At 46.0% G+C, this 24,168-nt stretch overlaps 1 protein-coding gene across 1 annotated transcript in view; it reads left to right on the top strand.

Annotated features, from left to right (window-relative positions):
• Positions 1 to 24,168, top strand: part of adgrd2 (adhesion G protein-coupled receptor D2) — a 301,296-nt gene that overhangs the window by 116,792 nt on the left and 160,336 nt on the right. The window contains exon 18 of the mRNA XM_070863395.1: positions 3,889 to 4,004. Coding sequence (XP_070719496.1) covers positions 3,889 to 4,004 — 116 coding nt within the window. The remainder of the gene's footprint in view (positions 1 to 3,888; positions 4,005 to 24,168) is intronic.

Genomic DNA, 24,168 nt, shown 5'->3' with positions numbered 1-24,168 from the left:
ACAGAATTTTTTTTTCAAAAGGGGGCGTGACCGGCCACTTACGCCTGTTTTCAAAGTTTCGCCAGTGAAAACTTACTCCAAACTAACTTAGAATGGAGTAAGTGAAGATTTTTGTACGCTGGAAAAAACCTTGTCTACACTTTAGAAAATCAGGCGAAGGTTACAAATCAGGCATAGGGAATGGGGGGGGGGGGGGTTTAAAGGGAAGTTTACAAACATTAAACACTTCAGTTTTACAAATAAAGAGCCATCATCAATAATAAATGATAAATACATCAATAAATCAACCAATACATCAATCAAAAAAAATTAATAAGAAATAATTTTTTTTTTAAATCAATAAATAAAACATTTTCTACTTCCCGACTGCAGCACCGGGAGCCCTCCAACAGCGTGCTGGGATGCCCCCCCCCCCCCCAGTGTGTCTCTGTCAGTGTCGCTATCTGTCTGTCTGTCTGTGTGTGTCTCTCATTCTCTGTCTGTCAGTGTCTGTGTTTCTGACAGCGAGGGGAGGGGGAGGAGTGGGGTAGAGGGAGAGAGGGGGGAAGCAGAGGGAGGGAAGGGGGAGGGATGGGGGAGAAGGGGGAGGGATCGGGGAGAAGGGGATAAAGGGGAGAAGGGGGTGAAAGGAGATGGGGGGAAGGAGATTGGGGGGGGGGGGAAGGCGATTGGGGGGGGGGGGAAGGAGAAGGGGGAGGGAGGCTGAACGGGCCGGGCCCGAGACTTCGGGCAGGGCCCGTCCCCAGCATCAGATTTACATGTAGGTAGCGTTGGGTCGGGTTGGGGGGAGCGCGGGTCGGGGGGGTGGTGGGAGGGAGGTCGGTTCGGTTCGGGTCGGGGGGAGGGAGGGAGAGGGAGGTCAGGTCGGGGGGAGGGAGGTCAGGTCGGATCCAGTTCGGGGGCGGAGTAGGGGGGGATGGGGGAGAGCGGGAGTCGGGTCGGTGTCGGGTCCGGTCCGGAGGCGGGAAGCGGGAGTCGGGTCGGTGTCGGGTCTGGTCCGGAGGCGGGGGCGGGAGAGCGGGAGTCGGGTCGGGTCCAGTCCGGGGGGTCGGGTCGGCTCCGGTCCGGGGGCGGGAAGCGGGAGTCGGGTCGGTGTCGGGTCTGGTCCGGAGGCGGGAAGCGGGAGTCGAGTCGGGTCGGGAGGAAGCAGGAGCTGGCCGTGGGAGGAGCCTTATTCACGCAGCCCCAGTGAGGCCATTCGGCCAGGGCTAGGGGCTGCATGCTTCGGCCCCTCCCACACAGTTTCGGGCGCCTGGAGCTACTGCACATGCGCGGCCACTGTAGCGCGCATGTGCAGAGGTCCCGGCACTGTTTTCAGCGCAGGGACCTGGCTCCGCCCCCTACAGCTCCTGCTGCTGCCGAGGGCCAGAGGACCTGCCGGGAGCTGGAGAATCTGGAGGTTTTTTTTAGGCGCACTTTGTGACACGAAAAACGGACGTCCAGGTAGGGACTGCGCCGTTCTAGGCGCGGCTCGAAACTTGGGCCCTTTGTGTTCAGTTTTGGTCTCCTAATTTGAGGAAGGACATTCTTGCTATTGAGGGAGTGCAGTGAAGGTTCACCGGACTGATTCCCGAGATGGCAGGACTGACATATGAGGAGAGACTAGATCGACTGGGCCTGTATTCACTGGAGTTTAGAAGAAGGAGAGGGGATCTCATAGAAACATATAAAATTCTGACGGGACTGGAGAGGTTAGATGCAGGAAGAATGTTCCCGATGTTGGGAGAGTCCAGAACCAGGGGTCACAGTCTAAGGATCAGGGGTAAGCTATTTAGGACTGAGATGAGGAGAAACTTCTTCACTCAGAGAGTTGTTAACCTGTGGAATTCTCTTCCGCAGAGAGTTGTTGATGCCAGTTCGTTAGATATATTCAAGAGGGAGTTGGATATGGCCCTTACGGCTAAAGGGATCAAGGGGTATGGAGAGAAAGCAGGAAAGTGGTACTGAGGTGAATGATTAGCCATAATCTTATTGAATGGCGGTGCAGGCTCGAAGGGCCGAATGGCCTACTCCTGCACCTATTTTCTATGTTTCTATGACTCTGGCCGTGACAGCATTACATTGGTAGCTATCAGATCGATCTGCCCAGTCACCAACAGGGACATTAACCAAATCAACAACTTTGTACTGGTTTACGATATTGCCCAACAACTGCTGCTGGCATGTTGGTTCCGCAGCTGGCTGGATGATCTTGACCTGCTATCTGCCATTTCTTGAGTCCTTTGAGAAGACGAGGCCGATTGGACAGATGTACAGCGGGACCTGGGGATACTTGTGCATGAAACACAAAAGGATAGTATGCAGATACAGCAAGTGATCAGGAAGGCCAATGGTATCTTGGCCTTTATTGCAAAGAGGATGGAGTATAAAAGCAGGGATGTCTTTCTACAGCTATACAGGGTATTGATGAGGCCACACTTGGAATACTGCGTGCAGTGTTGGTTTCCATATTTACGAAAGGATGTACTTGCTTTGGAGGCAGTTCAGAGAAGTTTCACTAGGTTGATTCCAGGATGAGGGGGTTGACTTATGAGGAAAGGTTGAGCAGGTTGGGCCTCTACTCATTCGAATTCAGAAGAATGAGAGGTGATCTTATAAAAAACGTATAAGATTATGAGGGTGCTTGACAAGGTGGATGCAGAGAGGATGTTTCCACTGATGGGGGAGACTAGAACTAGAGGGCACGATCTTAGAATAAGGGGCCGCCCATTTAAAACAGAGACGAGGGAGAAATTTCTTCTCTCGCACTAGGTTGCAGGATCCATGAATGCAATAGCCACGCAATTGGCAAATTCTGGTCAGCATTACCGTGGCATTTTTCCACAGGCCAGAAAAGTTTTTACTCATTTACTCCCATGACCTGTGTATGTGGTAGATATTGTTGATTACGGTGCTTGCTGTACATTGAGGTGCAGAGGAGGGTTCCCCTCAGCCCATATATGGTTACCATTCTCTGCTGCACCTCCTCCAGGAAAACATTCTGGTTGTCTTCACAGTGGGCAGCTCTGCCTATGTTCCCTTGTCCACCTTTCATTCCTGCATTTACAGTTTTTTTGCTAATAAAACAGGCTAGCTTTAAGTGGCAGCAACAGGCCTTACACACGTGCTGCTCTCCAGATGTTCTATGCCCCTGTCAATCATAGCCATCCCTGAACCTGTACAAATGCAGGGAGACTATTTTAATAGTATTCATAAGCTGACACTATAGAATCAGGCATGGTTAGCTGGTCACTGGTGTGTAACGTCCTGAGAGATTGCACCAATCCCAGGGCACATTTAGATTTCGCCAAGATTGCTGAATTGACCTTCTTTGATCTATGTCACCATCATCATAGGCAGTCCCTCAGAATCGAGGAAGACTTGCTTCCACTCTTAACATGAGTTCTTAGGTGGCTGAACAGTCCAATACGAGAACCACAGTCCCTGTCACAGGTGGGACAGATAGTCGTCGAGGGAAAGAGTGGGTGGGACTGGTTTGCCGCACACTCTTTCCACTGCCTGCGCTTGATTTCTGCATGCTCTCGGCGACGAGACTCGAGGTGCTCAGCGCCCTCCCGGATGCACTTCTTCCACTTAGGGCGGTCTTTGGCCAGGGACTCCCAGGTGTCGGTGGGGATGTTGCACTTTATCAGGGAGGCTTTGAGGGTGTCCTTGTAACGTTTCCTCTGCCCACCTTTGGCTTGTTTGCCACGAAGGAGTTAAAATATATTTATTTTGTACCTACCTTTTTCACCTTGATTTTGTTCACCTCCTGAACTCTTCTCCCAGTTCCTGGTAGGTGAAGAGCCTTGAAACAATTCAGTACATTAGAGGTGCTAAGTGTAAGTTGTTATTGATTTTCACCTATAGGCTTGGTGTAAAATGGGAAAAAAATTTTTTGCATTGCAGATCAATACATTTGTGCTTTGTCGCGTGGTGATGATTACAGTTGCAAGTTCACAACGACGCTCCATGATGTTGGCATCAGACAGCAGCCTGGCGCAACGTGTTTATTCTCGGACATGGTGAGTCAGAACAGAATCCACAGCTGCTGCTGTATTGTGTAGATAGTACAAGGAGAAATGTAACCCAGGTTTTGCTAATGTACCGTAGTAATCTAAGGACAGTTAAGCTGCACATGCACTCATTATAAAAGTACGTATTGCAGAAAAGGCACCAATACTTTTATCAGGATTTACGATATTAATTCTAATCCACAAATACAAGCCAAAAATGGTAAATGATCCAAGATCATGCAATGAAGTACCTTAAGTGACCATGTGAATTTTCTACCAGTGGAAAATGAGCCTCAGGTGAAGCTGCAGATTTAGAATAAGCATTTTCTCATAATTTTGGATGAGATGTTAAACCGAGGACCCGTCTGTTCTCTCAGGTGAACGTAAAAGATCCCACGGCACTATTTTGAAGAAGAGCAGGGGGAGTTATCCCCGATGTCCTGGCCAATATTTATCCCTCAATCAACATAACTAAAAAACAGATTATCTGGTCATAATCACATTGCTGTTTGTAGGAGCTTGCTTGTGCATAAATTGGCTGCCACGTTTCCCACATTACAACAGTGACTGCACTCCAAAAGTACTTCATTGGCTGTAAAGTGCTTTGAGACGTCCGGTGGTCGTGAAATCCAAGCCTTTCTTTATGCTTCTAAACTTCCAAATTTCTTCTAAACCTAGCACTGTTCTGCAACTGGTCACCAGAAATGGTACGCAAGCCTATCTATCAGTCTATCCTTGAGTCTGAGAGTCTCTGGCCAAAGACCGCCCTAAGTGGTGGAACAGCATCTGGGAGGGCGCTGAGCACCTCGAGTCTCGTCACCAAGAGCATGCAGAAAACCAAGTGCAGGCAGCGGAAGGAGCGTGCGACAAACCAGACTCCCCACCCACCCTTTCCTTCAACCACTGTCTGTCCCACCTGTGACAGAGACTGTAATTCCCGATTTGGACTGCACAGCCACCTGAGAACTCACTTTTGGAGTGGAAGCAAGTCTTCCTCGATTTCGAGGGACTGCCTATGATGATGATGAGATACCCAATGCAAAATATGTCCCTGAAATTCCACGCTGTTGTTTGCATTTCGGGAACCTAAAGTCGGGGCAACACATTTGACTGGCCAGCAAATTGGGACAGAAGCTATTTATGCCAGTTTTCAGTCCCAAAACAGAGCGACCGACTTTTCAAACGTGATTTGGCCCTTTTTACGATCCATTCGCTAAAATGCCAGGCACCGAATTACCACACTTTACAATGAGGGCAAGCAGTGCTGCAGCTTGGGAATTTCCTGGTTTTACCCTCGCAATGCACTGGGGTTTGTAAGAAGAGAAATTTAAGGCCATGATCAGCTGGGATTGGCAGGTGAGGAGATTTTGGGCCTAAAGACTGCTGAAAGTTTGAGCAGGGATTACCACATCCAGGAATGACTTTTTGGAGCAGTTTTTTTGGGTTGAGGCAGCTTCTGACAACCTATGGGAGTGCGACCATTGGGATATTTTGATCACCCCCTCCCCCCACAGTGACTAGACATACCATTTTATGCTAGTATCACGGAGGAGAAGCAGGAGAGAATGGAGGAAAGAAGAGTGTTGCTGCAGCATTTAAGGAGGGTGCACCATGCACAATATTACCCGCAAATAATGTACAGCTAACACAGTTGCCTGTACCCTGCCCTACACAAAGTTCGTCACACCCATCACCCTTCCATTTGCCCAACTGCACTGCCTCCCTTTTGCTCAGTGCATCGACCACATTTTTTGTCCTTGGCCATGCTCCAGGCTATCTCTGCAATCTTCCCCAGTCCTACATCCCAGCGCACCACATCTCTGCTCTTTCAATCTTGGCCTCCTTGTCCCCCTCCCCTTCACCATTGGTGCCAGTACCTTTAACCGCCACGCCCTGCGCTCCGCAACATTCCCGAACCCTCCGCTTCTTCGCACTCACTGCTGAAAATGTTCCTCTTTGTTTGTGTCTTGGCTCATTCCCTCATCATTTCTCTCCTCTTTCTGCTTGGTCTCCACCCTCCAAGTGGAGCCTTGTGCGAAGTGAAAAGCGCCAAGTCAAGGTAAGCTTCGGCGGAAATACTTGTGTTTGTGTTCAGTGTAGTCATTCAGAGAACATTCGAGTCTGTTGGGTTGAGTCACATTTTTCCAGTAATCTGACTCGTTCAGTCACTCTTTGTTTCTTGCTATATCTCATAGAAAGACGAGTTTCTCAGAGGGATTCAGTATACGGCTTTCATGGCTCAGATTTACTTTCAGTCAGTGTGACACTTGTGTCTTTCAAGAATTAATCACAACTCAGCCTGACATTCTCAATTTTGAAAACAAATGATTGTAGGAGCTCGAGTTCTCCGAGTAGTCCTGCACAATATTAACAATGCTGCTGCTCCTTAACATGATTCAGTGTGACCCTGGTTTTTTGCAAAGATTCACTTGCCATGGTCGTATCTCACAGGGACTTGCCAGGATGAGTTTTGCCTATTTGGGGTTTCTACTTCAGCATTATGCCCTAATGTTTCATTTACTGACAGGGATTCGCAGCAGTGCTTTTTATTATTCACTTGATGAGATATTTTAGTTTTTCATATCAATTCACCATAACACATTGCTTGTCCATTTGGCATTCATTCCCAGCAGTAATTTGATGCAGTGTGCCCAGTATTCGCAAAGATTTCCCTGCTGCTGATGTCTTGCAACAGTATTCCCGAACATTCTATGCGGAGATATTTCCTGTATCATTCTTAATTCACGCAGAAGTTCACATAGAGTTCACAGCACAGAAACAGTCCATTCAGGCCAATTTGTCCATGCTGGTATTTATGCTCCACACAAGCTTCTTCTTATTTCATCTGCATATCTTTCTATTCCTTTCTCCCTTATGTAAGAACATAAGAACATAAGAAATACAAGAAGGAGTAGGCAATACGGCCCCTTGAGCCTGCTCCACCATTCAATAAGATCATAGCTGATCTAATCATGGACTCAGCTCCACTTCGCTGCCCACTCTCCATTACCCCTTATCCCCCTATCGTTTAAGAAACTGTCTATTTCTGTCTTCAATGTATTCAATGTCCCAGCTTCCACAGCTCTCTGAAGCAGTGAATTCCACAAATTAACATAGAAACATAGAAACACAGAAAATAGGTGCAGGAGTAGGCCATTCGGCCCTTCGAGCCTGCATCACCATTCAATATGATTATGACTGATCATTCACCTCAGTACCCCTTTCCTGCTTTCTCTCCATACCCCTTGATCCCTTTAGCCATAAGGGACACATCTAAATCCCTCTTGAATATATCCAACGAACTGGCCTCAACAACTCTCTGCGGTAGGGAATTCCACAGGTTAACAACTCTGAGTGAAGAAGTTTCTCCTCATCTCAGTCGGAAATGGCTTACCCCTTATCCTTAGACTATGTCCCCTGGTTCTGGACTTCCCCAACATCGGGAACATTCTTCCTGCATCTAACCTGTCCTGTCCCATCAGAGTTTTATATGTTTCTATGAGATCCCCTCTCATCCTTCTAAATTCCAGTGAACAAAGGCCCAGTTGATCCAGTCTCTCCTCATATGTCAGTCTAGCCATCCCTGGAATCAGTCTGGTGAACCTTTGCTGCATTCCCTCTGATATGTCCTTACTACACAGTATAAATGCACACGAGGCCCATGCTTGAGAGAAGGTCAGTCTGTGACCTGTCCTTTATTCCTTAGCACTCAAGTGATGAAGGTGGGTGGAGCTTCCCCTTTTATTCAATAAGATCATGGCTGATCTGATCATGGGCTCAGCTCCTGCCCGCTCCCCATAACCCTTTACTTCCTTATCGCTCAAAAATCTGTCTACCTCCGCCTTAAATATATTCAATGACCCAGCCTCTACAGCTATCTGGGGCAGATAATCCCAGAGACTCACAATCCTTTGAGAGAAGAAATTCTTCCTCATCTCAGTTTTAAATGGGTGGCCCCTTATTCTGAGACTATGGGCTAGAACCTCCAATTATTTTACAAGCTTAACGCCCACTTACCACCCATTTTACTGCTGAAATGACGTATAATGGCCAGATATCGTCCATTTTGCCACAAAATGGAAACTGATGGGCATTTTTAGGAGACATCACCGAGCGTTACTTTCCCCATGTGCTTAACGGCGAGAAAAAATAATGCCTCCCGCCCACTTTTTTTGGGCGGAATCATCAGAATGGGCGAAATCAACGCCCATAATATCACCCAACGTTAATTTCTGCAATGATTTAACGCCGAGATTCAATAATACCGCCCGCCCACTTTTTTTTGTCGTAAAGATCATATTTACCGAAACTAGCAGCCATAAGATCGCTCAGCGTCACTTTCACCACCTCGCACACATATCGCCCACGATATCGCTCGCACAAAAAAACGTCCAGAAAAAGTGGCACTAACCGGAACTAATCACAGCGTTATGGACGCCATGTTCTACATCACATGTCGCATCCTTTAAAAGGCAGCTGTGCTTCAACTTCGGGGGAGTTCGGATGTACTCTGGAGGTCGTTGGAGTTGATGTGAACATCTGTACAAACATCTTGACCATACTGTGACCGATTGGAATTGAATAGGTGTCTTCGTCGGGATATTCATTGTTTGTGACCAATCGGTGGAGAACAGAGAGCTACTGCCATGAAGCCTGTCCTTTCTCACCCTCTCTTGATGACCAATTATATGCAACAGAGTCGAGATCATCGAAGGTACACTCCACAGCATTATGTGCCCAATGTAAGCCGTGCCAGACTGATGAGGGGGACCCCCTGCAAGTACAGGGAGAAGCAGTCTTACCTCGACTTGCCCGACATCACCTGCCTTTGGAGACTGCGTTTTCACAAAGAGGTTATCACTGAGTTATGCCAGCTGATATGGGGAGATCTGCAGCCTGCCAACACCAACAGTACTGCACTGTCCGTCGAGGTCAAAGTCACCGTGGCACTGTCGTTCTACGCCTTGGGTTCTTTTCAGGCCACAGCTGGCGACATTGGCGGACTTTCTCAGGATGCCACACATTGCTGCATTTGACAGGTCACTGAAGCCCTGTCCGCATGCAGGAAGGACTTGATTAGCTTCCCTATGACCAGGGAGGCACAGAGTGAGAGGGCTCTAGGATTCTCCAGAATTGCAAACTCCCCCAAGGTGCAGGGAGCAATAGACTGTGCGCATATCGCGATGCGGGCACCTTTTCAGGATGTAGAGGTTTTCAGGAACCGCAAGGGATTCTACTCCCTGAATGTCCAAGTCGTAGTCGACCACCAGCAGATTATACTGGCAGTGAATGCTCAATTTCCGGGCAGCATCCATAATGCTCACATCCTGAGTGAGAGCACTGTATCTGACTTGTTTAACAATCAGCCACGAAGTCAATGCTGGATGCTTGGTGACAAAGGATATGGCCTCGCCCACTGGCTGATGAACCCACACTGAAGCCGAGAGGCGATAGAACGAGAGCCACAGAGCTACTCGCAATATCGTGGAGAAAACCATTGGAGTGCTTAAGCAGCGCTTTAGATGCCTGAACCACTCAGGAGGCGACTCCAATACCACCCTGAGCAGGTAGCTCAATTTGTGATGGTGTGCTCCATGCTGCACAACTTGGCTATCAGGAGGGGACAAGAATTGCCTGATGAGTCTGACAGTCCACCTCACCAGAGAGAGAAAGAGGAGGACGAGGAGGCAGACGCTGACATTGGCCCAGACAATCGGGCTGACGCTGAAGCCATGCCCCTGCCCCCTTCATGAAAGGGCCCATGGTGGTATGATAGCTGCAAGAGCCTTATGTCAGGAGCTCATCAATGATCGCTTTGCCTGAAAGAACATTGGTGTTATTTACAAGGCTGACACACTGCTGGGTGTGCAGGTCATACATCAATGGTGGGCATCACCTTGGAGACAGTTAAAGTTTATGTTGATTGAAGTTAAGTGTCATTATACCCTTTGATGTTAAGGAATCACCAGCGTGTAACGGTGCAGCTATCTGAGCCAATGCGTAACAAGGTTTTGTTAAATAAAATACATTTAAACCGAACATTTGTCTGAAATCATCAGTATTTCTGCAAAAAACAATCCTCCCACCCCCATCCGCTTCTTCTCCCCACCTCTACTCCTTCCCCTTCCCCTCCTGGCTCCAAGCCGCCTGGCCGAGGAGCTCCTCAGGAGATGCTTCATTGCGGGTGGCGGGGGGGGGGAGGTGGTGGGGAGGATGACGGCTGAAACGCTGCTTGGACGGATACGGGAGAGGACGGTCCCGAGGTGGGAATGTACTCCGAGCCAGAAGCAAGATGTTGCTGCTGACTCTCGTGTGGTTGGCAATGGGGGTGCGGCACCTTGGGGTGCAGTGCCGCGCTCTGGGACCACTGGGAGCCATCTGCCACCAGTGTTCCTAGCTACCAGCTCCAGGGCCTCCACCATCCCTTCCATGTTATATCTTATTTGTTGGACAAAAACTTGGTGCCAACTATGTTCTTGGTGCTTAGTCGGCTTTTTGCTGCTGGTGAATCTCCCTCATGCCTCCCACAACAGCCACACACGCTTTCAGTCCTTCTCAGCTCCCTCTCTCTCTGTCTCCTCTTCTGCGCATGTCATGATGACCCTTGACCTCTTGAATTGCGGGAATCGAACGTTGCCATGCTGTTGCTAAGGATGGCCACACTTGACGGCAGAAGGTCAGCAAGATTTAACGCTACCGCCCATTTCATATCGCTCGCGGTAACGCCTATTTAAAAAAATGGAGACTAGGTGCTTTGAGAATGGATGAGAAGCCGGCGATCTGAAAACCGTTTTTTACCGCCCACGCCGGAAATATCGCCCATTTTCAATCTATATATTAATGACTTGGATGAAGGGACCGAGTGTAGTGTTGCCAAGTTTGCTGATGATACAAAGATGGGTGGGAAAGCAAATTGTGAGGACGACACAAAAAATCTGCAAAGGGATATAGACAGGCTAATGAGTGGGCAAAAATTTGGCAGATGGAGTATAATGTGGGAAAATGTAAGGTTATCCACTTTGGCAGAAATAATAGAAATGCAAATTATAATTTAAATGGAGAAAAATTGCAAAGTGCTGCAGTACAGAGGGACCTGGGGGTCCTTGTGCATGAAACACAAAAAGTTAATATGCAGGTACAGCAGTTAATCAGGAAGGCAAATGGAATGTTGGCCTTTCTTGCAAAGGGGATAGAGTATAAAAGCAGAGAGTTGTACTCAGTACTCCAGGTGTGGCCTTACCAATACCCTGTACAGTTGTAACAGAACATCAACATACTCAATCAACATAACAAAAAAAAACAGATTAATTGGTCATTATCACATTGCCGTTTATGGGAGCTTGCTGTGCGCAAGTTGGTCGCCGCGTTTCCCACATTACAACAGTGACTACGCTCCAAAAAAGTACTTCATTGGCTGTAAAGTGCTTTGAGACGTCCGGTGGTCATGAAAGGCGCTATGTAAATCCAAGTCTTCTTTCTTTTCCATACGTAAGGGACCTGTTGTACGCGACCGTCTGCAAAGCCGCCTGTACCAGTCTGGCGGCGTCCGTAATGCAGGTGCGGGTCGAGCATGGCCATTTGCGCCACCAATCTCTTTGACCCTGTTTTTTGCCAGGAAACCGAGCGTGACATGGAGCAGCATCTACCCAATTATCTATTCCGATAAACTCAGTTGATGCTGAGTGAACTGTTGAGCAGGACAGCTGCTCACCCTGCTGGGTGGAGCTGTAACTGCTTCTGGAATCTTCGGTCCAGTCTGCTACTTATTTTTTTCCAGGAGTTTCCTATTCTGATTACATTATAATCTAAATTTCCTGCGTGCGCGCCAGTGGCAAGAACTTCGCCTGCTGCAGGCACATGTTGGAAAACCAGGGCAACCCAGCACAATTCTCTAATCTTGCGCTGATGGCGGGTGAAGTCGTTCACTGTCAAACATGTACTTGGACATGTATCCACTACATTGCATTACTTAATTTATGTGCAGTGGTACAGTTCTGTATCGCATTTATAGCCAAATGCATTGTGTAACACACTGTAAAGTGAATTTATAGCATGTAAACCTGTATTTGAATACACATTTGCATTCTCTCTATATTGATCTAGATAACAATATTTGAATTTATACAGCAATGGTATTATGCCAAAATGTTTCAATTAATTATTTTTGAAGTACAGTGGCTGGATCGACTAGGCTTATATTCACTGGAATTTAGAAGAATGAGAGGGGATCTCATCGAAACATATAAAATTCTGATGGGGTTGGACAGGTTAGATGCAGGAAGAATGTTTCTGATGTTGGGGAAGTCCAGAACAGGGGTCACAGTCTAAGGATAAGGGGTAAGCCATTTAGGACTGAGATGAGGAGAAACTTCTTCACTCAGAGAATTGTGAACCTGTGGAATTCTCTACCACAGAAAGCTGTTGAGGCCAGTTCATTAGATATATTCAAAAGGGAGTTAGATGTGGCCCTTACGGCTAAAGGGATCAAGGGGTATGGAGAGAAAGCAGGAATGGGGTACTGAAGTTGCATGATCAGCCATGATCATATTGAATGGTGGTGCAGGCTCGAAGACTGAATGGCCTACTCCTGCACCTATTTTCTATGTTTCTATATTTCTATGTTACCATATGACGCCTGCACAGGGAATATTTAAATGTGTTGCTACCTACTATCTTTCCCATAATTCAATGTTTTAACCTCTCCAATTAGGTTTCTGCGCCTGCCACAGTGCTGAAACGGCCTTAATCAAAGTCATTAACGACATCCTCTGTGACTGTGATCATTCTTCCTCAGCCTTCTTGATTTCACAGCAGCATTTGACACAGTCAACACATCATCCCCCTCTGCTGCCTCTTCGTTTTCCAACTGAGTTGGACTGCCCTCACTTGGTCCCACTCTTACCTATTCAATCATAGTCATCCTCATGTTCAAATCCTTTCATATCCTGCCCATTACAAAGACTGCCTACTTCTAACTTCGTCACATTGCTTGCTCCCACCCCAAACTCAGTCCATCTGCTGCTGAAACCCTCATCTATGTCTTTGCTACCTCCAGACTTGAATCAACTAATAATTTTCCGAATTGCACCTATTGAACCACCAACATTAAACTATTACCACCCTGTTAAACATGTGGAAAAATGTAACCTAACAACTAGTTTAAACTAAACTAGACAACCAATAGATTAATAACCCCATGGGGGTAGATTTTAACTTTCATCACCGGGTGGAATCAATGGAAAGGAGAATTAAGCGGGGTGTATAATATGCGGCCAAAACACTACCGTCAGTTTTACATCCTCTGGTGAAAGTTAAAATCCACCCCATTATATTTTAATTTCAGGTATCCAGCCTATTGTCAAAATATTACTTTGTTAAATTTAGCTTTGTTTAATTTTATTGTAAACCTTTAAGTTGAATTAGAGGAGAAAATGAGTCATTTTTTTACGCTTTAACAACAAAACAGATCTATAATGAATGTGACTGAATTACATTTACAGTTGATTCACAATCTTCAACTTAATGTAGGATCCAGGGCGATCTTGCACTGCCACCTGAAATGCTGGCTTCATCAAGGTTATTGTGACTAGTTAATTAATAAATTTAGATAGCGCCTTTCACGACCGCAGCATGTCCCAAAGCACTTAACCGCCAATGAAGTACTTTTGAAGTATAGTCACTGTTATAATACAGCCAGCCAATTTGTGCACAGCAAGCTCCCACAAAAAGCAATGCAATAATGACCAGAAAATCCTTTTTTTATTGATGTTGATTGAGGGATAAACATTGGCCAGGACACCAGGGAGAACTTCTCTCCTCTTCTTTGAATAGTGCCATGGGATCTTATACGTCCACCTGGGAGGACAGACGGACCTCGGTTTAACATATCATCTGAAAGGTGGCACCTCCGACAATGCAGTAACTGCCTCAGCACTGCACTGAGTGTCAGCCCAGATTTTGTGCTCCCGTCTCTGGAGTGGGGCTTGAACCCACAACTTTCTGACTCAGAAGTGAATGCTACCCACTGAGTCACGGCTGACACTGCATAAGCTGAATAAAACCTGCCAAATTACCTAATCCTTCTGTGTTTAGAAATAGAAACCTAGAAACTAGGTGCAGGAGCAGGCCATTCGGCCTTTCGAGCCTACACCACCATTCAATATGACCATGGCTGATCATTCAACTTCATGACCCCATTCCTGCTTTCTCTCCATATCCCCTGATCCCTTTAAGCCATAAGGACCACATCTAACTCCCTTTTGAATATATCTAACGAACTGGACTCAACAACTTTCTGCGGTAGAGAATTCCACAGGTTCACAATTCTCTGAGTGAAGAAGTTTTTCCACATCTCGGTCCTAAATGGCTTACCCCTTATTCTTAGACTGTGACCCCTGGTTCTGGAACTCCCCAGCAACAGGAACATTATTCCTGCCTCTAACCTGTCCAATCCTGTCAAAATGTTATGTTTCTATGAGATCCCCTCTCATTCTTCTAAACTCCAGTGAATACAAGCCCAGTCGATCCAGTCTCTCCTCATATATCAGTCCTGCCATCCCAGGAATCAGTCTGGTGAACCTTGGCTGTACTCCCTCAATAGCAAGAACGTCCTTCCTCAGATTAGGAGACCAAAACTGAACACAATATTCTAGGTGTGGCCTCACCAAGGCCCTGTACAACTGCAGTAAGACCTCCCTGCTCCTATACTCAAATCCTCTAGCTATGAAGGCCAACATGCCATTTGCCTTCTACACCGCCTGCTGTACCTGCATGCCAACCTTCAATGGCTGATGTACCATGACACCAAGGTCTCGTTGCACCTTCCCTTTTCCTGATCTGTCACCATTCAGATATTATTCTGTCTTCCTGTTTTTGCCACCAAAGTGGATAGCCTCACATTTATCCACATTATACTGCATCTGCCATGCATTTGCCCACTCACCTAATCTGTCCAAGTCACCCTGCAGTCTCTTAGCATCCTCCTCACAGCTCACACTGCCATCCAGCTTAGTGTCATCTGCAAACTTGGAGATATTACATTCAATTCTTTGATCTAAATTCTTAATGTATATTATAAATAGCTGGGGTCCCAGCACTAAACCCTGCGACACCCCACTCGTCACTGCCTGCCATTCTGAAAAGGATCCATTTATTCTGACTCTCTGCTTCCTGTCTGCCAACCAGTTCTCTATCTACGTCAATACATTATCCCCAATACCATGTGCTTTAATTTTGCACACTAATCTTTTGCGTGGGACCTTGTCAAAAGCCTTTTGAAAGTCCAAATACACCACATCCACTGGTTCCCCCTTGTCTATTCTACTAGTTACATCCTCAAAAATTCTAGAAGATTTGTCAAGCATGATTTTCCTTTCATAAATCCATGCTGACTTGGACCGATTCTGTCGCTGCTTTCCAAATGCGCTGCTATTTCATCTTTAATAATTGATTGCAACATTTTCCCCACCACTGATGTCAGGCTAACCGGTCTATAATTCCCTGTTTTCTCTCTCGCTCCTTTCTTAAAAAGTGGTGTTACATTAGCTACCCTCCAGTCCATAGGAACTGATCCAAAGTCAATAGAATGTTGGAAAATGATGACCAATGCATCGACTATCTCTAGGGCACTTCCTTAAGTACTCTGGGATGCAGCCATCAGGCCCCGAGGATTTATCGGCCTTCAATCCCATCAATTTCCCTAACACAATTTGCTGACTAGTAAGGATTTCTTTCAGTTCCTCCTTTTCACTCGACCCTCGAATCCCCTAGTATTTCTGGAAGGTTATTTGTGTCTTCCTTAGTGAAGAGAGAAACAAAGTATTTGTTCAGTTGGTCTGCCATTTCTTTGTTCCCCATTATAAATTCACCTGATTCTGACTGCAAAGGACCTATGTTGGTCTTCACTGATCTTTTTCTCTTCACATATCTATCGAAGCTTTTGCAGTCAGTTTTTATGTTCCCAGCAAGCTTCCTCTCATACTCTATTTTCCCCCTCCTAATGAGACCCTTTGTCCTCCTCTGCTGAATTCTAAATTTCTCCCAGTCCTCAGGTTTGCTACTTTTTCTGGCCAACTTATATGCCTCTTCCTTGGATTTAACACTATCCCCAATTTCCCTTGTTAGCCACGGTTGAGCTACATTCCCCGTTTTATTTTTACTCCAGACAGGGATGTACAATTGTTGAAGTTCATCCATGTGATCTGTAAATAGAAATATAGACATAGAAAATAGGTGCAGGAGTAGGCCATTCGGCCCTTCAAGCCTGCACCACCATTCGACAAGATCATGGCTGATCATTCCCTCAGTACCCCTTTCCAGCTTTCGCTCCATACCCCTTGATCCCCTTAGCCGCAAGGACCATATCTAACTCATTCTTGAATATATCCAATGAACTGGTATCAACAACTCTCTGCGGTAGGGAAATCCACAGGTTAACAACCCTCTGAGTGAAGAAGTTTCTCCTCATCTCAGTCCTAAATGGCCTACCCCTAATCCTAAGACTGTGTCCCCTGGTTCTGGACTTCCCTAACATCGGGAACAATCTACCCGCATCTAACCTGTCCCGTCCCGTCAGAATCTTGTATGTTTCTATGCGATCCCCTCTCATCCTTCTAAACTCCAGAGTATAAAGGCCCAGTTGATCCAGTCTCTCCTCATATGTCAGTCCAGCCATCCCAGGAATCAGTCTGGTGAACCTTCGCTGCACTCACTCAATAGCAAGAATGTCCTTCATTAGATTAGGAGACCAAAACTGAACACAATATTCCAGGTGAGGCCTCACCAAGGCCCTGTACAACTGCAGTAAGACCTTCCTGCTCCTGTACTCAAATCCCCAAGCTATGAAGGCCAACATACCATTTGCCTTCTTTACCGTTTGCTGTACCTGCATGCCAACTTTCAATGACTGATGAACCATGGCACCCAGGTCTCGTTGCACTTCCCCTTTTCCTAATCTGCCACCATTCAGATAATAATCTGTCTTTGTGTTTTTGCCCCCAAAGTGGATAACCTCACATTTATCCACATTATACTGCATCTGCCATGCATTTGCCCACTCACTTAACCTGTCTAAGTCACCATGCAGCCTCTTAGCGTCCCCCGCACTGCTCACACCGCCACCCAGTTTAGTGTCATCTGCAAACCTGGAGATATTACACTCAATTCCTTCATCCAAATCATTGATGTATATTGTAAAGAGCTGGGGACCCAGCACTGAGCCCTGCGGCACTCCACTAGTCACTAGCCATTCTGAAAAGGACTCGTTTATCCTGACTCGCTGCTTCCTGTCTGCCAACCAGTTCTCTATCCACGTCAGTATATTACCCCCAATACCATGTGCTTTGATTTTGCACACCAATCTCTTGTGTGGGACCTTGTCAAAAGCCTTTTGAAAGTCCAAATATACCACATCCTCTGGTTCTCCCTTGTCCACTCTATTAGTTACATCCTCAAAAAATTTCAGAAGATTTGTCAAGCATGATTTCCCCTTCATAAATCCATGCTGACTTGGACCGAACCTGCCACTGCTTTCCAAATGCGCTGCTATTTCATCCTTAATAATTGATTTCAGCATTTTCCCCATCACGGATGCCAGGCTAACCGGTCTATAATTACCCGCTTTCTCTCTCCCTCTCTTTTTAAAAAGTGGTGTTACATTAGCTATCCTCCAGTCCATGGGAACTGATCCCGAATCGATAGACTGTTGGAAAATGATCACCAATGCATCCACTATTTCTAGGGCCACTTCCTTAAGTACTCTGGGATGCAGACTATCAGGCCCCGGGGATTTATCGGCCTTCAATCCCATCAATTTCCCTAACACAATTTCCCGCCTAATAAGGATATCCTTCAGTTCTTCCTTCTCACTAGACCCTCGATCCCCTAGTACTTTCGGAAGGTTATTTGTGCCTTCCTTCGTGAAGACAGAACCAAATATTTGTTCAATTGGTCTGCCATTTCTTTGTATCCCATTATAAATTCAGCTGAATCCGACTGCAAGGGACCTACGTTTGTCTTTACTAATCTTTTTCTCTTCACATATCTATAGAAGCTTTTACAGTCAGTTTTTATGTTCCCGGCAAGCTTCTTCTCGTAGTCTATTTTCCCCCTCTTAATTAAACCCTTTTTCCTCCTCTGCTGAATTCTAAATTTCTCCCAGTCCTCAGGTCTACTGCTTTTTCTGGCCAATTTGTATGCCTCTTCCTTGGATTTAACACTATCCTTAATTTCCCTTGTTAGCCATGGTTGAGCCACCTTCCCCGTTTTATTTTTACTCCAGACAGGAATGTACAATTGCTGGAGTTCATCCACGTGATCTTTAAATGTTTCCCATTGCCTATCCACCGTCAACCCTTTAAGTATCATTTGCCAGTCTATTCTAGCCAATTCACGCCTCAAACCATCGAAGTTACCTTTGCTTAAGTTCAGGACCCTAGTTTCTGAATTAACTGTGTCACTCTCCATCCTAATAAAGAATTCTACCATAATATGGTCACTCTTCCTCAAGGGGTCTCGCACAACAAGATTGCTAATTAGTCCTTTCTCATTACACATCACCCAGTCTAGGATGGCCAGCTCCCTGGTTGGTTCCTCGACATATTGGTCTCGAAAACCATCACGAATACACTCCAGGAAATCTTCCTCCACCGCATTGCTACCAGATTGGTTAGCCCATTCAATATGTAGATTAAAGTCACCCATGATAACTGCTGTACCTTTATTGCATGCATCTCTAATTTCTTGTTTGATGCTGTCCCCAACCTCACTACTACTGTTTGGTGGTCTGTACACAACTCCCACTAGCGTTTTCTGCCCCTTGGTATTCTGCAGCTCCACCCATACCGATTCCACATCATCCAAACTAATATCCTTTCTTACTATTGCATTAATTTCCTCCTTAACCAGCAATGCCACCCTGCCTCCTTTTCCTTTCTGTCTATCCTTCCGAAATGTTGAATACCCCTGGATGTTGAGTTCCCAGCCTTGGTCACTCTGGAACCATATCTCCGTGATGCCAATTACATCATACCCGTTAACTGCTATCTGCGCAGTTAATTCGTCCACCTTATTCCGAATACTCCTCGCATACTCCTGTCTTTCTAACACACTTTGTCCCTTTAGAATTTTGCTTTAATGTGGCCCCTTTTGATTTTTGCCTTGGGTTTCTCTGCCCTCCACTTTTACTATTCTCCTTGTATTGTATTACATAGGATATACAGCACAGAAACAGACCATTCGGCCCAACCAGTCCATGCCGGTGTTTTATGTTCCACTGGAGCTTCCTCCCGGCTTTCTTCATCTAACTCTTTCAGCATAACCCTCTATTCCCTTCTCCCCCATGTGCTTGTCCAGCCTCCCCTTAAATGCATCGATACTATTCGCTTCAACCACTCCCTGTGGTAGCGAGTTCCACATTCTCACCACTCTCTGGGTAAAGAAGTTCCTTCTGAATTCCCGATTGGATTTCTTGGTGGCTATCTTATATTGATGGCCTCTAGTTATGCTCTTCCCCACAAGTGGAAACATTGTCTCTGTATCCACTCTATCAAAACCTTTCATAATTCTAAAGACCTCTATTAGGTGACCCCTCAGCCTTCTTTTTTCAAGAGAAAATAGACCCAACCTGTTCATCCTTGCCTGATAGGTGTACCCTCACATTTCTGGCATCATGTATTGTCATCCTCGAGGTTGTGATCATTTCTATCTCATTCTGTGTGTCCCTGGTCTTACTCAGAATCACTCTGAGCTGTTCTTGTTGTGATGATTTGTGCTTTTTAGTGCTTGACTGTTTTACTTCCAAGAATTGAATTCAATTAATTTGGCTACAGCGCATTTGTGTTGCCTTTAGAGGAAATTCCGGCCACATCTGGTAGCCTTCTGACCAAACTTTTTTCATCATATCAGCAATACAGTGGCCATCGCAGTCATCATCATCATCATCATAGGCAGTCCCTCGGAATCGAGGAAGACTTGCTTCCACTCCCAAAGTGAATTCTCTGGTGGCTGAACAGTCCAATATGAGAGCCACAGACTCTGTCACAGGTGGGGCAGATATTCGTCGAGGGAAGGGGTGGGTGGGACTGGTATGTCACGTGCTCCTTCCGCTGTCTGCGCTTGACCTCTTCACGCTCTTTGCGTTGAGACTCGAAGAACTCAACGCCCTCCCGGATGCACTTTCTCCACCTCGGGCGGTCTTCGGCCAGGGTCTTCCAGGTGTCAGTGGTGATGTTGCACTTTACCAGGGGGGCTTTGAGGGTGTCCTTGTAGCGCTTCCGCTGCCCACCTTTGGCTCGTTTACTATGAAGGAGCTCCGCATAAAGCATTTGCTTAGGGAGTCTCGTATCTGGCATCAAACTATGTGGCCTGCCCAGCCATTGCAGTGCCCCTCGGTTGAATAACATGTATTATGGATTGAGAGCCTGTTGGCTTCCTGGTGCTTTGATCGGTTACATGTGTTCTGCTCTGTTCTGGTGAACATTAACACAGCTACAGCGTTAAAACAGTTCATCAGTCAAGGTTACTGTAATGTATGCAGCTGTGAGTATGCTCAAGGGATTGTTGAGCTGTTGAGTTGTGAGTGGCTTAGCCAGTCACATGATGTTCACAAGACTCAATAAAGTCCCAGCCAGTTGTGTTCAGGGGATCCAAGATGAGGCAGGTGGTTGTGAGCCTGGTGGATGAACTGGTAATGTGTTAAACCGTCACTAATAAACCAACTAGTTCTTAATAGCAATGTGTTGTTATTAATTCTTAAGCAAAGAACCAAATGAGCCAAATACATTACAGATGCTTAATGTGCTAACAGCAGGTATGGGCAGATGAGGGGGGAAATGGCACAACTGTTTAATAGAAAAAACATAGAAAATAGGTGCAGGAGCAGGCCATTCAGCCCTTCTAGCCTGCACCGCATTCAATGAGTTCATGGCTGAACATGAAACTTCAGTACCCCCTTCCTGCTTTCTCGCCATACCCCTTGATCCCCCGAGTAGTAAGGACTTCATCTAACTCCCTTTTGAATATATTTAGTGAATTGGCCTCAACTACTTTCTGTGGTAGAGAATTCCACAGGTTCACCACTCTCTGGGTGAAGAAGTTTCTCCTCATCTCGGTCCTAAATGGCTTACCCCTTATCCTTAGACTGTGACCCCTGGTTCTGGACTTCCCCAACATTGGGAACATTCTTCCTGCATCCAACCTGTCCAAACCCGTCAGAATTTTAAACATTTCTATGAGGTCCCCTCTCACTCTTCTGAACTCCAGTGAATACAAGCCCAGTTGATCCAGTCTTTCTTGATAGGTCAGTCCCACCATCCCGGGAATCAGTCTGGTGAATCTTCGCTGCACTCCCTCAATAGCAAGAACGTCCTTCCTCAAGTTAGGAGACCAAAACTGTACACAATACTCCAGGTGTGGCCTCACCAAGGCCCTATACAACTGTAGCACCACCTCCCTGCCCCTGTACTCAAATCCCCTTGCTATGAAGGCCAACATGCCATTTGCTTTCTTAACCGCCTGCTGTACCTGCATGCCAACCTTCAATGACTGATGTACCATGACACCCAGGTCTCGCTGCACCTTCCCCTTCCTAATCTGTCACCATTCAGATAATAGTCTGTCTCTCTGTTTTTACGACCAAAGTGGATAACCTCACATTTATCCACATTATACTTCATCTGCCACGCATTTGCCCACTCATCTAACTTATCCAAGTCATTCTGCAGCCTCATAGCATCCTCCTCGCAGCTCACACTGCCACCCAACTTAGTGTCATCCGCAAATTTGGAGATACTACATTTAATCCCCTCGTCTAAATCATTAATGTACAGTGTAAACAGCTGGGGCCCCAGCACAGAACCTTGCGGATTAATGGTGAATAGTAACAGCACATGGTTTACAACGATCTACTTCATGCTTTGCAAACCTTCACTTCTTTGGGGAGAGCCATTCCTATTCCAGGTGTCTGCAGGTCATCTTGCAGAAAATGGTACAGACTCTTATGAAGCAGAGGTGGTGAAGGTAGATCTCCTCTGACAAAAAGAAAAAAAGAAAAAAAGACTTGTCACGGCCACCTCAAAGCACTTTACAGCCAATGAAGTACTTTTGGAGTGTAGTCACCATTGTAATGTAGCAGCCAATTTGTGCACAGCAAGCTCCCACAAACAGCAATGTGATTATGACCAGATAATCTGTTTTTGTTATATTGATTGAGGGATAAATATTGGCCTAGGACAGCAGGGATAACTCCCCTGCTCTTCTTCAAATTATTTCCCTAGGATCTTTACTATCCACCTGAGAGAGCAGACAGGGCCTTGGTTTAACATCTCATCTGAAAGACAGCACTTCCCATAGTGCAACACTCCATTGGAGTATCAATCTTGATTTATGTTCTCAAGTCCCTGGCGTGGGACTTGAACCTGCAACCTTCTGACTCAGAGGCAGGTGTGCTACCCACTGAGCCAAAGCTGTTGCTCAAAATGTGTGCCTCTCAAAGCATTGTCATTGCACCAGCATTTATTGGGCTCTTCCAAATCCCTCTTCCTTATCTCAATCTTACTTTGTGATGGAACTCCCAATTAAATGCTCATCATCATTGGTGAGTAGAGTACAATTTAAATGGCAACGAGCGGCAATGAAGAATACTGAAAGTGCCGTCAAGAAAAAAAAAATACAAAGGTGATGGATTACACAGCAAAACTGACTAATGCATCCAACCAAATATAGTTTTTTTTTAAATTCCACCAACCGAAAATTGTAATCTATCTTTAAGAAACCTACTTAAGCAGTCCAGTTCCCAAGGCAACCAATACACTCTGTTTAATTATATGATCAGCACACTGTTGGTGTTAATACCATCTTAACCAGGCTGACACATGCTGGTAGTGAAGTCTTGGTTTTTACTGTCAAAATACCACTCCAGAAAATGTTGCCTGGAGTAAATTGGCTTGTGCATCAAATTTTCCATCGCTGTAAAGATGTCATGTGCCACTAGCGGGGCCTCAGAAAATTGGGACTCCAGTATTTTCTCAATGTTTGCCCATATTACAATGACCCATAATCTGCAGCCCCTCCTCATCATCATCATCATAGGCAGTCCCTCGGAATCGAGGAAGACTTGCTTCCACTCCTGAAGTGAGTTCTTTGGTGTCTGAGCAGTCCAATACGAGAGCCAGAGACTCTGTCACAGGTGGGACATGTTGTGTATGTATAACATAAGTATACTCCCTGTACACTAAGACTACTGGATGTACTTTCACACTGTATGCACTTTGCTTGTACCACCAGAGGGTGCAACTGGTGGAGACCTAGGGGTCACCTATACACGACAGGTAACCAGGTATAAAAGGGAGCTCACCATACTGTACCCTCATTCAGGAGCTGTAATAAATGGACTAAGGTCACCACAGTTCAAGTACAATACCTTACCCCCGTGGAGTCATTACTGGAGTGCTTACAGACACAATAGGACAGACAAGTTGTTGAGGGAAAGGGAGGGTGGGACAGGTTTGCCGCACGCTCCTTCCATTGTCTGGGCTTGATTTCTGCTTGCTCTCGGCGACGAGACTCAAGGTGCTCACCGCCCTCTCGGATGCACTTCCTCCACTTGGGGCGGTGTTGGGCCAGGGGCTCCCAGGTGTGTGGCCGCTACGCCCTGTATGAAGTGCATATGCTCCCGTCGGGGCCGCGCAAGTTCCGGGTTTAGGCATGCACTGCGCATGCGCTAAAACCCATAACTTACGATCTGAATTCCCGGGCAAAGGGCAAAGCTATTTGCCCAACTTCTGCCCAGCAAATGCCCGTGAAATTCGTATGCCTGGTAAAAGCAGGCGTAAAGCAATAAGAGTTTTAAAAAGCTGAAAAATAAAATTGTATCAATAATTTCTACATTTAAAAACCTGTGAAATAAGGTAAGTTTATTTTTAGCCCCTTTAAAACATGTAAATTTATTTTTTCAAAAACTTAAATTTTTGTTTTAATATTAAATTAAATCCCATTTTAATTCATTTTAAATATGTGATGTTTTATTTAATTTATTTGAAGTGAAGATGTTTTTTGAGGTATTCCCATTCATACTTATGGGGTTTCCATAACATACAGAATCCACATAAGCGTGAATGGGGACTCCCTTCTCTCATTCGTTGGGTGGGCCCACGTGATCCGAGGGGTGCTCGCAAAC

Source organism: Pristiophorus japonicus, chromosome 20 (genome assembly GCF_044704955.1).
Source record: "Pristiophorus japonicus isolate sPriJap1 chromosome 20, sPriJap1.hap1, whole genome shotgun sequence".
Taxonomy (NCBI): Eukaryota; Metazoa; Chordata; class Chondrichthyes; family Pristiophoridae; genus Pristiophorus; species Pristiophorus japonicus.
Note: the sequence above shows the minus strand (reverse complement) of the source record. Positions and strands in the feature narration are given on the sequence as shown.